The sequence below is a fragment of the Phocoena phocoena genome, chromosome 11 (assembly GCF_963924675.1).
Source record: "Phocoena phocoena chromosome 11, mPhoPho1.1, whole genome shotgun sequence".
Taxonomy (NCBI): Eukaryota; Metazoa; Chordata; class Mammalia; order Artiodactyla; family Phocoenidae; genus Phocoena; species Phocoena phocoena.
The window spans coordinates 62,734,035-62,750,282 of record NC_089229.1 but is presented as its reverse complement, the minus strand read 5'-3'; the positions used below and the strand labels follow the sequence as shown (position 1 = coordinate 62,750,282).

General features: G+C 39.4%; 1 protein-coding gene across 1 annotated transcript in view; it reads right to left on the bottom strand.

The window, feature by feature from the left end:
* FAM186A (family with sequence similarity 186 member A) overlaps window positions 1-12,687 on the bottom strand; it is a 76,959-nt gene extending 64,272 nt beyond the window's left edge. Inside the window, 1 exon segment of the mRNA XM_065888174.1 lies at window positions 12,439-12,687. Coding sequence (XP_065744246.1) covers window positions 12,439-12,687 — 249 coding nt within the window.
* Between the last annotated feature and the right edge of the window lie 3,561 nt (window positions 12,688-16,248).

Sequence of the window (16,248 nt, the reverse complement as noted above, 5' to 3'; positions counted from 1 at the left end):
CTTCTATTTTCTATCCTTGTGTTCAGAGATTCTTTCCTCAGCTATCTCCAATCTACTAATAAGCCCATTAAAGGCATTCTCCATTTCTGTTACAGTGTGTTTGATCTCTAGCATTTCTTTTCGGTTCTTTCCTAGGATTTGCATCTCTGCTTACATTATCCATTTGTTTTTTTGTTGTTTTGTTTTTCTGAGTATACTTGCTTATCCATCTGTCCTTGCATGTTGTCTCCTTTTTCCATTAGAGCCTTCAGCATATTAACCATTATTATTTTAAATTTCCAGTGTTATAATTCCAAATCCCTGCCATGTCTGATTGTGATGCTTACTCTGTCTCTTCAAATTGTGCTTTTTGCCTTTTAGCATGCTTTATAATTTTTTGTTGAAATTTATACATGATGTACTGTGTGAGAAGAATTCTGGTAAACAGGTCTTTAGTGGTGTGGTGGTAAGGTGTGGGGGAAGGGGAAACATTTTTTTTTTTTTGGGGGAAACATTTTATAGTCCAGTCTTTGGGAGAACCTATGCTCTGGACTGTGAACTTCCCCAGTGCTTCTTAGCTTTTCCCCCACTTAGGTGGGACCCAATGGTAAGAGCAAGTTGGAATTAGGTATTATCCTTCCCCCAGGTATATTAGGTTCTGATAAAATCCCAGCAGATCTGGCTGTGGTTAAATAGCTTCTCCTGAGGGCAGCCCTTGTTAAGTAGAACAGAGTGCTCTGGCATATTTCAAAATGTATACTTTTTTTCCTCCCCTTGCCAAAAGCACAAGGGGATTTTTCTCGGATATTTACTGTGAGAACCTGTTCAAGCTCTTGGAGGTAAAATTCATGAAAGTGACACGGTCCCCCCTATGATTGAGTCTCCCTGGAATTTTAAACTCTCAGACTCACCTACACTGAGCCTGCAGCAGTTGTCAATTACAATTCAGGTTTTCCTACTCCAGCACTTGTTCCCACAGTGGTTTCTGCTTGTGAGTTCTCTCCTCCAGTAATCCGTTGATTCCCTGTACTCCCGTCTCTCCAGTCTTGAGTGCAGTGGTTTGACCCATGTCCTCACCTCTCTTACGGATCCAAGAAGAGTTGATTTTTCAGCTTTTTACTTGTTAGGCTGGAATGGTGACTTCCAAGCTCCTCATATACAGAATCAGAAATCATAAGTCTCCCAAAAGGATTGTTTTTTCAACACATTGTTTTGGAATAATTGGATATCTATATGACCAAAAACAATTTTTTAAATGTTTATCCATATCTCATACAATATTAAAAAATTAAGTCAAATGGACCATAGACCCAAATGTAAAATCAACACTATAAAACTAAGAAAACAAAGGAGAAAATATTTGTAACCTTGGGTTAGGCAAAGATTTCTTGGATATGACATCAAAGCACAATCGATAAAAAAACAAATTCATAACTTGTGTTTCACAAAAAGTTTAGACTTCTGCTCTTTTGAAAACACTGTTAAGAGAATTAAAAGTCAGGGACTTCCCTGGTGGCACAGTGGTTAAGAATCCACCTGCCAATGCAGGGGACATGGGTTTGAGCCCTGGTCCAGGAAGATCCCACATATCGCAGAGCAACTAAGCCCATGTGCCACAATTACTTAGCCTGCGCTCTAGAGCCCGCGAGCCACAACTGCTGAGCCCGCTGCCACAACTACTGAAACCCATGTGCCTAGAGCCTGTGCTCTGCAACAAGAGAAGCCACCGCAATGAGAAGCCCATGCACCACAACGAAGAGTAGCCCCTGCTCTCCGCAACTAGCAAAAGCCTGTGCACAGCAACGAAGACCCAATGCAACCAAAAATAAATAAATAAATTTATTAAAAAAAGGAAAAGAAAAGAAAAAGTCAAGCCACAGACTGGGAATAAATATTTGCAAAACATGCTGCTGGTGGAAATGCTAATTGGTACAACTTTTATGGAAGGAACTTTGTTATTACTTAACAGAACTACACATGCATTTACATTTCAACCCACCAACCCCATTTCTAAGGATCTACCTTGAAGGTATACATTTAACCACATGAAAATATATATACACAAGGTTATTCATTGAATCAATGCTTGAATTACAAAATATTGCAAACAACCTAAATATCCATACACAAGAGAGTGATTGAATCAACTACCATCTACCCACATAATGGATTATTATACAGCTATAAAAAAGAATAAGCAAGATCTCTTTGAATTGGTATGATCTCCAGGACACAGAGTTAAAGTGAAAAAAATAAAGCAAACAAGAATAACTATTGTATGCTGCATTTTGTGCAGAAAAGAGAGAATATAAGAAATTACACATGAATCTGCTCATTTATGTGGAAGAAATACAAGAAGAATAAGCTAGACACTAAAGAGATTGGTTATATACAGGATTTATGTCGGAAATGGGTGGAAGGAAAGGAGGAATAAGAATGGGGCAACAGGGATGAGGAGGAAGTGACATTTTTCTGAGTATATCTTTTTGTATAGCTCTGGCTTGTATCACCATAGTAATGTTTCACATACCCTTCACATACTTGATTAAAAAAAAAAACTATTAAAACCAGCCAGTATATGGGGTGACAAGGAATGGATACAAATACTAACAATTGAACCTAACTGTATACAAGTGAATAACATAACCACACTGAGAAGAAAAGAACTAGCTAGTAACTTTGGAAAACAATATCTTGGCTGAATAATGTAATGTTAAAGAATGATACATATATGCCGTACTAGTCAGTAAACGTGTTTCTTGCAGGCTTATGAGTTAGCAGCTCTGAAACTACTCTATGTGTACACTAGAAATGAACAAATAAATAAATATACTGTAGATAACTAGAACTGGGATTCTAACTCTTGGAGAAAGAAGTAACAAATAAGGAACAAGAAAAGAGTAACATAAACCCTGTGGTACAGGACTGGAATCTGAACTATCAGTATAAAACCATATTTTAAATATATATACAGGGCTTCCCTGGTGGCGCAGTGGTTGAGAGTCCACCTGCCGATGCAGGGGACTCGGGTTCGTGCCCTGGTCCGGGAAGATCCCACATGCCGCGGAGCAGCTGGGCCCGTGAGCCATGGCCGCTGGGCCTGCACGTCCGGAGCCTGTGCTCTGCGGCGGGAGAGGCCACAACGGTGAGAGGCCCGCGTACCGGAAAAAAAAAAAAAAAATATATATATATATATATACAGAGAGATAGTTATATAAATATCTATATATACATGGGCTAATACACATCCATATATTTCCTAGCTCTTTTCTTGCTGAGAGGGCCTAGAAGAAATGACACTTGGATAGTAATGAACACACCTAGACAAAGGTTTGGTTTCTAAACATCATTCTCCAGTAAAAGGAACCAGGGCTTTTGGAAAAGTCATTGATTCCAGGACTGGGCTGGGAATGTAAAAGTTATGCTTCCAAAAAATAATGAAATGCAGATAGATAGATAGATAGATAAATAGATAGCCGCTTGTTGAAAGGACACAGGAATCAATCTGAAGGTGCTCCTAATGGGCCAATCTGGAACTATTTAAGCCACACACACACACACACACACACACACATAGTTTGAATAATAACCCCACAGGCTAGAATAAATATCTATCAACCTATCAGTATATGTAAGTAAATAAATGGAAGAGGTAGCTCTTCCTTGCAATTGACTTCCAATTAATAAATATGAAAGAAGGAAATTTTAAAATTACCATTAGGTAAACACCACAGTAATAATTGTTGCAGACAATATTTATCAGTAGATTCCAAAAAGTGGAAAAAAGTTTGAAAAGGTACAGAATGTGCATAATCTCAAAGTATCTTCCCCAAGGTATTTCTTTTTTTTTTTTTTATAAATGTATTTATTTATTTTTGGCTGCATTGGGTCTTCATTGCAGTGTGCTGGCTTCTCATTGTGGTTGCTTCTCTTGTTGAGGAGCACAGGCTCTAGGCATGCAGGCTTCAGTAGTTGTGGCTCGTGGACTCTAGAGCGCAGGCTCAGAAGTTGTGGCTCACAGGCTTAGTTTCTCTGTGGCATGTGGGATCTTCCTGGACCATGGCTCGAACCCATGTCCCCTGCATTGGCAGGTGGATTCTTAACCACTGTGCCACCAGGGAAGCGCCCCAAGATATTTCTTAACTACAAAGGGAAAAATAGTAACTTTACAGTGAACAAGCCACTTTAACCAAGTGACCAAGTTCAACATTAGTCATACCACAAAACACTGTAATATGATGTACTGAGGACACAGATCATTTCTAGTGTATATTCTTGACCCCAAAATGCATAACCTCAGTCCCACCATGAAAAATATTAGAGAAACCAAAATTGATAGACATTCAGAAAAGTAATATTCTTTGAAAATATCAAGGTCATGAAGGACAATGAGTAATTGTCTAAGGAAATAGTAAAGACTGCAGAGGAATAAGGAGAAACAAGTAAACGTTATATGAGACCCTGGATAGGATCTGGTTACAGAAAAAGAATATCGGTGGAAAAACTGGTAAAATTCAAATGAGATCTTTAAGAGTATTTTATCCATTTTAATTTCCTGGTTTCAACAATTTTACTATGGTTATATAAGATGTTAACCTTAAGGGAAGCTGGGTTAGAGATATATGGAAACTCTGCTATTTTGGGGGCTCTTCTTTAAATCTAAAATTAACTTGAAGTAAAAAGCTTAAAGAAAAAAACCTATTTTGCATTATTTACTAAAGTTGAGTCTATACATAGCTGATTGCCCAGCAATTTCATTCGTAGATGAAATGCATGCTTACATGCATCAAAAGATATTCACAGAAATGTTTATTGCAATATTATTTGTAGTAGACAAAAGTAGCAGAATGGATAAAATCATAAAATAGAATGACAGTGATAAAAATAAACTATAGCTTCATATAAAGAATCTCATGAACTTAGTATTAAGCAAAAGAAGCCAGACATTAAAGAATATATACTGTGTGCTTCTATTTATCAGGAAAAGCTAACCTAGAATGTTAAAGGTCAGGATAATAGTTGTCTTCAGAGGAAATCGGGAGGTTTCTGTAATGCAGATAATTGTTTTGTTTTTAATTTCAGAGTTTGTTCACTTCACGATAATTGTTGAGTTTTTCAACTGTGGGTTCTCACTTATGTTTATTATAATTTTTAAAGTTTTTAAAAGAAGAATTTACCCTATGTTACTACCCTAGATAAAGACACATGGGCCAGATTTATTCTCTTATCTGAAACAACTAAAAGAGGGCCACCTAAAAGGGTTAATAGAAACAATCCCCAGAGATCACATAGGGAGGAGTATTTTCTGTTCTCAGCTGTAGTAGAAAGCTTAACTCCTGGGACAACTGGTAGAGTACTCAGAAGGATTTTTGCCTCAGTGGTAGTGGGAACAAAATTAAGCATAGGGTAAATGCTGTTATAGTCTCACATAACAACGCACAAACGGAAGATTCAAAAGGCTCAGACTACTTCCGCATAACTTAACTGTGTTCTCAAAATTTGAGAATATTTTTAAGATTAGAAAAATACCCAGCACCTAGCAAGATAAAAATTACAATATCTGGGCTTCCCTGGTGGTGCAGTGGTTGAGAATCTGCCTGCTAATGCAGGGGACACGGGTTCGAGCCCTGGTCTGGGAGGATCCCACATGCCGCAGAGCAACTAGGCCCGTGGACCACAACTACTGAGCCTGCGCGTCTGGAGCCTGTGCTCCGCAACAAGAGAGGCCGCGATAGAGGCCCGCGCACCGCGATGAAGAGTGGCCCCCACTTGCCACAACTAGAGAAAGCCCTCGCACAGAAACGAAGACCCAACACAACCAAAACTAAATAAATAAATTTTTTAAAAAATTACAATATCTGATATTCGATCAAACAATATCACACAGGAAGAGTGACACCAAGGAAGATGGCTGAGTAGAAAGCATGAGGAATCTATCTCTCCAACTAGACAACAACTGTATTGGCAGAATCTGTCTGATTTAACTGTTTTGGAATTCTGGAGTCTGTTCAATGGTTTCCATCTTTCAAAGGAAGACTTGGCCAGTAAAGTATGGGCAATTTCATTCAATTGCAGCCTTTAACATGGTAGCAGCTATTCATTTCCTACCCTCCACGCCTGTGACAGGAAGTGTTCCTAGAGCAGCTTACAAGAGCCAGGATGGGCAATAAGAATCTTGTCCTCCAAATATGAGAGATCTGTGTTCTGATTATGAACTGCTGTTTCAAATCACAGAGGTGCCGATACAAAGGCAAGCTACCATTTTAACCTGCACTGGGTGGAAGCTGCTTTCAGGGGATTTAAACAGACAGTTTCAGGTTTTTTTCCCCTCACTTTTCCTTTTTCCCCTTTTGGGAGCCAGACATTTAAAGATTAGAACATTCAAATGCAACTGTGTTTTCAAGGGAACTTAGAAAGTCACCAAGCATGCCCATAAAAAGATGCAGTTTCAGAAAACACCTGAGAAGAGCTGAAATTTACACCTCAGGCTGATCCATGGCACATAGTAGACACCATACAACACTAAAAACAAATAACAATCCTGGGAGAGAAGGAGAATCTGATTTCCAGACTTACAACATTATGAGATTCAGATGTCCAGTCCAAAAAAAATCATAAAGCATACAAATAAATAGGAAAGCATGTCCCAGTCAAAGGAAAAAAAATTACAGAAACCACGAGGAAGAACTTAAGACATTATCAGATAAAAGCTGAGAACTGCCTTATGAGATATGCTAAAGGCAGTCCTTCAGGTTGAAATGAAAGTACTCAATGTTGTGTGAAGAAATAAAAATCTTTGGTAAAGGCAAATACATGGGAAATTATAAAAGCTAGTATTGATGTGATTTTGGTTTATAACTCCACTTCTTATTTTCTACATGATTTAAAATACAAATGCAGGGCTTTCGCTGGTGGCGCAGTGGATAAGAATCTGCCTGCCAATGCAGGGGACACAGGTTCGATCCCTGGTCTGAAGATCCCACATGCCGTGGGGCAGCTAAGCCTGTGCGCCACAACTACTGAGCCTGAGAGCCACAACTACTGAAGCCCGCGTGCCTAGAGCCTGTGCTCCGCAACAAGAGAATCCACTGCACTGAGAAGCCCGTGCACTGCAACAAACAGTCGCCCCCACTCGCCGCAACTAAAGAAAGCCCTCGTGCAGCAACGGAGACCCAACACAGCCAAAAATACAATAAATAAATTGAAAAAGTTTTTTAAAAGATTTAAAAAATACATTAAAAAACAATTACAAGTCTGTTTGGGGGCACACGCTGTATGAAGATATAATTTGTGATATCAGTAATTGAAAGGAGTGGGGATAGAGAAGTAAGGGGCAGAGTTACTATATGCTATTAAAGTTTAACTGGTATAAATTCAAGTTAAGAGTGTATAACTTTATGAAGTTATGTGTAATTCTCATGATAAACACAAAGCAAATAAATATAGAATACACTCAAAAAGAAATGAGAAGGGAATTTTTAAATTTCACTAAAAAAAGAAACTTTAAAAAACACAAAAGGTGACAGCAATGAAAGAAATGAGGGGGGAAAAGCTATAACACAAATAGAAAACAAATAACAAAATGGCAAAGGTTAAACCCTCCTTATCAGTAATTACTTTAAATGTAAATGGATTAAACCATTTTATCAAAAGATAGGGATTAGCAGAACAGATTTTTTTAAAAATCCAATGATCCATGCCCTCTGTAAGAGACTTTAGTCCAAAGACCCAAAGAGGTTGAAACTGAAAGGATGGAAAAAGATATCCATGTAAGTAATACCCAAAAGAGAAGTTGGTAGTTATACTAATATCAGAAAAAATAGACTTTTTTTTCCCACTGGGGTATAGTTGCTTTACAATGTTGTGCTAGTTTCTGCTGTACAATGAAGTGAATCAGCTATATGTATACATATATCCCCTCCCTCTTGGACCTCCCTCCCACCACTCCCATCCCACCCATCTAGGTCAGCACAGAGCACTGAGCTGAGCTCCCTGAACTATACAGCAGGTTCCCACTAGCTATCTGTTTTACACATGGTAGTGTATATATGTCAATCCCAATCTCCCAATTCATCCCACCTCCCCTCCCCACTCCCATCCACATGTCCATTCTCTACGTCTGCATCTCTATTCCTGCCCTGCAAATAGGTTCATCTGTTCCATTTTTCTAGATTCCACATATATGCATTAATATATGATATTTGTCTTTCTGTTTCTGACTTACTTCACTCTGTAAAGTCAGACTTTAGGTCCATCCACATCGCTACAAATGACCTAATTTCATTCCTTTTTATGGCTGAGTAACATGCCATTGTATATATGTACCACATCTACTTTATCCATTCATCTGTCAATGGATGCATGTTTCCATCCATCAGGACATGGTTGCTTCCACGTCCTGGCTATTGTAAATAGTGCTGCAGTGAACATTGGGGTGAATGTGTCTTTTTGAATTACGGTTTTCTCAGGGTATATGCCCAGTGGTGGGATTGCTGAGTCATATGATAGTTCTATCTTTAGTTTTTTAAGGAACGTCCATACTGTTCTCCATAGTGGCTGTATCAATTTACATTCCCACCAACAGTGCAAGAGGGTTCCCTTTTCTCCACACCCTCTCCAGCATTTATTGTTTGTAGATTTTTTGATGATGGCCATTCTGACTGGTGTGGGGTGATGCCTCATGGTAGTTTTGATTTGCATTTCCCTAATAATTAATGGTGTTGAGCATCTTTTCATGTGCCTGTTGGCCATCTGTATATCTTCTTTAGAGAAATGCCCATTTAGATCTTCCGCCCATTTTTTGATTGGTTTTTTTTAACATCTTTATTGGAGTATAATTGCTTTGCAATGTTCTGTTAATTTCTGCTGTATAACAAATGAATCAGCTATATGTATACATATATCCCCATATCTCCCTCCTGCATCTCCTTCCCACCCTCCCTATCCCACTCCTCTAGGTGGTCACAAAGCACTAAGCTGATCTCCCTGTGCTATGCAGCTGCTTCCCACTAGCTACCTGTTTTACATTTTGTTGTGTATATATGTCAATGCTACTCTCTCACTTCGTCCCAGCTTACCCTTCCCCCTCCCTGTGTCCTCAAGTCCATTCTCTATGTCTACGTCTTTATTCCTGTCCTGCCCCTAGGTTCATCAGAACCTTTTATTTTTAGATTATATATATATATGTTAGCATACGGTATTTGTTTCTTTTGTTTTTCTTTCTGACTTACTTCACTCTGTATGACAAATGCTAGGCCCATCCACCTCACGACAAATAACTCAATTTCATTTTTTATGGCTAATATTCCATTGTATACATGTGCCCCATCTTCTTTATCCATTCTTCTGTCAATGGACACCTAGGTGGCTTCCATGTCCTGGCTATTGTAAATAGTGCTGCAATGAACCTTGTGGTACATGTCTCTTTTTGAATTCTGGTTTTCTCAAGGTATATTTCCAGTAGTGGGATTGCTGGGTCATATGGTAGTTCTATTTTTAGTTTTTTAAGGAACGTCCATACTGTTCTCCATAGTGGCTGTATCAATTTACATTCCCACCAATAGTGCAAGAGGGTTCCCTTTTCTCCAGCATTTATTGTTTGTAGCTTTTTTGATGATGGCCATTCCGACTGGTGTGAGGTGATACCTCATTGTAGTTTTGATCTACATTTCTCTAATAATGATGTTGAGCAGCTTTTCATGTGCCTCTTGGCCATCTATATGTCTTCTTTGGAGAAATGTCTATTTAGGTCTTCTGCCCATTTTTGATTGGGTTGCTTGTTTTTTTGATATTGAACTGCATGAGCTATTTGTATATTTTGGAGAATAATCCCTTGTCAGTTGCTTCATTTGCAAATATTTTCTCCCATTCTGAGGGTTGTCTTTTTGTCTCATTTATGGTTTTCTTTGCTGTGCAAAAGTTTGATTAGGTCCTATTTATTTATCTTTGGTTTTATTTTCATTACCCTAGGAGGTGGGTCAAAAAAGATCTCTCTGTGGTTTATGTCAAGGAGTGTTCTTCCTATGTTTTCCTCTAAGAGTTTTATAGGGTGTGGTCTTACATTTAGGTCTTTAATCCACTTTGAGTTTATTTTTGTGTATGGTGTTAGGAAGTGTTCTAATTTCATTCTTTTACATGTAGCTGTCCAGTTTTCCCAGCACCACTTATTGAAAGACTCTTTTCTCCACTGTATATTCTTGCCTCCTTTATCATGGATTAGGTGACCATAGGTGTGTGGGTTTATCTCTAGGCTTTCTATCCTGTTCCATTGATCTATATTTCTGTTTTTGTGCCAGTACCATACTGTCTTGATTACTGTAGCTTTGTAGTATAGTCTGAAGTCAGGGAGCCTGATTCCTCCAGCTCCATTTTTCTTTCTCAATATTGCTTTGGCTATTCAGGGTCTTTTGTGTTTCCATACAAATTGTAAAATTTTTTGTTCTAATTCTGTGAAAAATGCCATTGGTAATTTGATAGGGGTTGCATTGAATCTGTAGATTGCTTTGGGTAGTATAGTCATTTTCACAATATTAATTCTTCCAGTCCAAGAACATGGTATATCTCTCCATCTGTTTGTGTCATCTTTGATTCCTTTCGTTTGTGTCTTATAGTTTTCTGAGTACAGGTCTTTTACCCCTTAGGTAGGTTTATTCCTAGGTATTTTACTCTTTTTGTTGCAATGGTAAATGGGATTGTTTCCTTAATTTCTCTTTCTGATTTTTCGTTGTTAAGGTATAGGAATGCAAGAGATTTCTGTGCATTAATTTTTTACCCTGCAACTGTACCAGATTCATTGATTAGCTCTAGTAGTTTTCTGGTGGCATCTTTAGGATTTTCTAGGTATAGTATCATGTCATCTGCAAACAGTGACAGTTTTACTGCTTTTCCAATTTGGATTACTTTTACTTCTTTTCCTTCTCTGACTGCCGTGGATAGGACTTTCAAAACTCTATTGAATAATAGTGGTGAGAGTGGACAGCCTTGTCTTGTTCCTCATCTTAGAGGAAATGCTTTCAGTTTTTCACCATTGAGAATGATGTTTGCTGTGGGCTTGTCATTTATGGCCTTTATTATGTTGAGGTAGGGCATAACTTCTATGCCCACTTTCTGGAGAGCTTTTTTCATAAATGGGTGTTGAATTTTGTCAAAATCTTTTTCTGCATCTATTGAAATGATCATATGGTTTTTATTCTTTAATTTGTTAATATGGTGTATCACATTGATTGATTTGCATGTGTTGAAGAATCCTTGCATCCCTCAGTTAAATCCCACTTGATCATGGTATATGATCCTTTTAATGTGCTGTTGGATTCTCTTTGCTAGTATTTTGTTGAGGACTTTTGCGTCTATGTTCATCAGTGATATATGTCTGTAATTTTATTTTTTTGTAGTATCTTTTTCTGGTTTTGGTATCAGGGTGATGGTGGCCTTGTAGAATGAGCTTGGGAGTGTTCCTTCCTCTGCAATTTTTTAGAAGAGTTTGAGAAGGATGGGTGTCAGCTCTTCTCTAAGTGTTTGGTAGAAGTCGCCTGTGAAGCCATCTGGTCCTGGATTTTTGTTTGTTGGAAGATTCTAATTGCAGTTTCAATTTCATTACTTGTGATTTAGTCCCTTTATATTTTCTGTTTCTTCCTGGTTCAGTCTTGGAATGTTGTACCTTTCTAAGAGTTTGACCGTTTCTTCTAGGTTGTCCATTTTATTGGCATATAGTTGCTTGTAGTAGTTTCTTATGATCCTTTCTATTTCTGCAGTGTCAGTTGTAATTTCTCCTTTTTCATTTCTGATTTTAGTGCTTTGAATCCTCTCCTTTTTTTCCCCCCTTTTTTTCTTGATGAGTCTGGCTAAAGGTTTATCAGTTTTGTTTATCTTCTCAAATAACCAGCTCTTGGTTTCACTGATGTTTGTTATTATTTCCTTCCTTTCTATTTCATTTAGTTCTGCTCTGGTTATTATGATTTCTTTCCTTTTACTAACTTTGGGTTTTTTTGTTCCTTCTCTAGTTGCTTTAGGTGTAAGGTTAGGTTGTTTATTTGAGATTTTTCTTGTTTCTTGAGGTAGGATTGAATTGCTATAAACTCCCCTCTTAGGACTGCTTTTGCTGCATCCCATAGGTTTTGCGTCATCATGTTTTCATTGTCATTTGTTTCTTTTTTTTTTTTTTTCAAATTTGGAAAAGGGTCTTTAATTTTATTGAAGCTCATTTTTCTGGGCTCCATTGAATAGGGCTCTAACTTTGGGTATATCTCCAACTTCAATGATTTTGGCTCCAGCTAACAACTGCCAAACCAAACCAGATGTTACAATTGGGGAGATACCCAATTGCATTAAAGTTCCTCTGTTGGATGCAAGAATAACTCCCATCCAGTAAAAAGGATCTGCAGAAACTGATGACATGATTCCAAATGGTGGTATCTGACAACATACTAAGAAGATGAAGAAAGTTATAGGAGTCCATAGTACCTTTTTTCTAAACTGGATTTTCCTTTCAGGTTTCTGAATATCTGGTAGAACTGCACAGAATGGTTTGATAACTTCTGAAAATTTGATGCCCTTGGTGGCAGCTAGGGCGACCCAGGTGGGCCCAGCAACCTTGGGGAGGCCTTCACTAGGCTCCCAAGGCTCAGGCTTCAGCACCCACTCCAGACACTCTATGTATTTTTTGATTTCCTCTTTGATTTCTTCAGTGATCTCTTGGTTATTTAGTAGCATATTGTTTAGCCTCCATGTGTTTGCGGGGTTCTTTGTTTGTTTGTTTGTTTTGCGGTACGTGGGCCTCTCACTGCTGTGGCCTCTCCCATTGCGGAGCACAGGTTCCAGACGTGCAGGCTCAGCGGCCGTGGCTCACGGGCCCAGCCACTCCGCGGCATGTGAGATCCTCCTGGACCAGGGCACGAACCCATGCCCCCTGCATCAGCAGGCGGACTCTCAACCACTGTGCCACCAGGGAAGCCTGTGTTTGCATTTTTTACAGTTTTTTTTTCCTGTAATTGATTTCTAATTTCATAGTGTTGTGGTGGGAAAAGATGCTTGATACGGTATCAATTTTCTTAAATTTAGTGAAGCTTGATTTGTGACCCAAGATGTGATCTATCCTGGAGAATGTTCTGTGTGCACTTGAGAAGTAAGTGTATTCTGCTGCTTTTGGATGAAATGTCCTATAAATGTCAATTAAGTCTATCTGGTCTAATGTGTCATTTAAATCTTGTGTTTCCTTATTTATTTTCTGTTTGGATGATCTGTCCATTGGTGTAAGTGGGGTGTTAAAGTCCCCCACTTTTATTGTGTTACTGTCAATTACCCCTTTCATGGCTGTTAGCATTTGCTGTATGTATTGAAGTGCTCCAATATTGGGTGCATAAATATTTATAATTGTTACGTCTTCTTCTTTGATTGATCCCTTGATCATTATGTAATGTCCTTCCTTGTCTCTTGTAACAGCCTTTATTTTAAAGTCTAGTTTATCTCTTATGAGTATTGCTACTCCAGCTTTCTTTTGGTTTCCATTTGCATGGAATATCTTTTTCCATCCCCTCACCTTCAGTCTGTATGTGTCTCTAGGTCTGAAGTGGGTCTCTTGTAGACAGCATATATACAGGTCTTGTTTTTGTATCCATTCAGTCAATCTGTGTCTTTTGGTTGGAACATTTAATCCATTTACATTTAAGGTAATTATTAATATGTATGTTCCTATTACCATTTTCTTTATTGTTTTGCGTTTGTTTTTGTAGATCTTTTTCTTCTCTTGTGTTTCCCGCCTACAGAAATTCCTTTAGCATTTTGTTGTAAAGCTGGTTTGGTGGTGCTGAATTCTCTAAGAGTTTGCTTGTCTGTAAAGCTTTTGATTTCTCCATCAAATCTAAATGAGATCCTTGCTCGGTAGAGTAATCTTGGTTGTAGGTTTTTCCATTTCATTACTTTAAATACATCCTGCCACTCCTTTCTGGCCTGCAGAGTTTCTGCTGAAAAATCAGCTGATAACTTTATGGGGATTCCCTTGTATGTTATTTTTTGCTTTTCCCTTGATGCTTTTAATATTTTTTTCTTTGAATTTAACTTTTGTTAGTTTGATTAATATGTGTCTTGGCATGTTTCTCCTTAGGTTTATCGTGTATGGGACTCTCTGCGCTTCCTGGACTTGGGTTGCTATTTCTTTTCCCATGTTAGGGAAGTTTTCAACTATAATCTCTCTGAATGTTCTCTCAGACCCTTTCTTTTTCTCTTCTTCCTCTGGGACCCCTATAATTTGAATGTTGGTGCATTTAATGTTGTACCAGAGGTCTCTGAGACTGTCCTCATTTCTTTTCATTCTTTTTTCTTTATTTCTTTAGTTTTTAATTTATTTATTTTTGGCTGTGTTGGGTCTTCATTGCTGCACGTGGGCTTTCTCTAGTTGCGGCGAGCAAGGGCTACTCTTCGTTGCGGTGCATGTGCTTCTCATTGTGGTGGCTTCTCTTATTGCAGAACACAGTCTCTATGCGCGCAGTCTTCAATAGTTGCAGCATGCGGGCTCAGTAGTTGTGGCATGTGGGACCTAGCATGTGGGCTTCAGTAGTTGCGGTGCGTCAGCTCAGTAGTTATGGTGCATGGGCTCTAGGGTATGCGGGCTTCAGTAGTTGTGGAGTGTGAGCTCAGTAATCATGGCTCGCAGGCTTTAGAGCACAGGCTCAGTAGTTGTGGCACATGGACTTTGTTGCTCCACGACATGTGGTATCTTTCCAGACCAGGGATTGAACCCATGTCCCCTGCATTGGCAAGCAGATTCTTAACTACTATGTCACCAGGGAAGTCCCTTCGTTCTTTATTCTTTATTCGGCTTCTCAGCAGTTATTTCCACCACTCTATGTTCCAGCTCACTTATTCGTTCTTCTGTCTCAGTTTTTCTGCTATTGATTCCTGTAGTGTATTTTTCATTTCGGTTATTGTGTTATTCATCACTCTTTGTTTGTTCTTTACTTCTTCTAGGTCCTTGTTAAACATTTCTCATATTTTCTTGATCCGTGCCTCCATTCTCTTTCTGAGATTTTGGATCATCTTTACTATCATTACTCTGAATTCTTTTTCAGGTAGGTTGCCTATTTCCTCTTCGTTTATTTGGTCTTATACGTTTTTACGTTAATCCTCGTCTGTAACATTTTTTTGTTATCTTATTTTTTTGATGGGTGGGGCTGTGTTCCTGTCCTGGTAGTTGTTTGGCCTGAGGTGTCCAGCACTGGAGTTTGCAGGCAGTTGGGTGGGGCCGGCTCTTGGTGCTGAGATGAGGACCTCCAGGAGACCTCACACCAAGTAATATTCCCTGGGACCTGCAGTTCTTTGTTAGTCTAGCAGCTGGGACTTGGCGCTTGCACAACAGGAGCTCAGGCCTGACAACCAAGATCCTGCAAGCTGTGCAGCGTGGTAAAAAAAATCAATCAACAAATAGAAAATAGCAGAACAATAACAAAGACTAAGAAATAAAATAAAATTAGGGCTTCCCTGGTGGCGCAGTGGTTGAGAGTCCGCCTGCCGATGCAGGGGACGCGGGTTCATGCCCCAGTCCAGGAAGATCCCACATGCCGCGGAGCGGCTGGGCCCATGAGCCATGGCCACTGAGCCTGCGCGTCCGGAGCCTGTGCTCCACAACGGGAGAGGCCACAACAGTGAGAGGCCCGCATACCACACACACACAAAAATAAAATAAAATAAAATAAAATAAGAAAAATAAAAAATATATTAGAAAAAAATAACAATAAAAATGAAACAACCATAAAACAAAGCAGAACCACAACAGCAAAAACAATTTTAAATAAAATAAAGAAAATAAAAAATATTTTAAAAAATAAAAATAAAAGATAAAAAAATTTAAAAAGTAAAAATTCCCTGGTGCCTCCTCGTCAGTGTCCTTGCCCTGATGGTGAGCTACAGCTTCCTCCCACCTCCCCAATAGGCCTCCAAGACCTCTAGGTAGGTCTCTGGACCTGCTGTGTCAGCCCCACCTCTGTATGTGTTCCTCTCCCACAGGGGCTGGCGCAGCCAGGGGAGGCCTTGGAAGGGGGCAGTGCTTGGCCCGCCTGGACTTGCACAGCCAGAGGAGGCCCTGTCAGGGGCGGCACTCGGGCTGCCTGCATGCACGTGGCTAGAGGAGGCTTTGGTGGGGGTGGGGCTCAGGCCCAGGACGCCCTCGTCTGGAAGAGGCTTTGTTGGGACAGTTCACGGTCTGTCAGGACCTGTGTGGCCCATGGAGGCTTTGTGGGGAAGCTGTGCTCGGGCCACTGGGAACCGCACGACCCACAG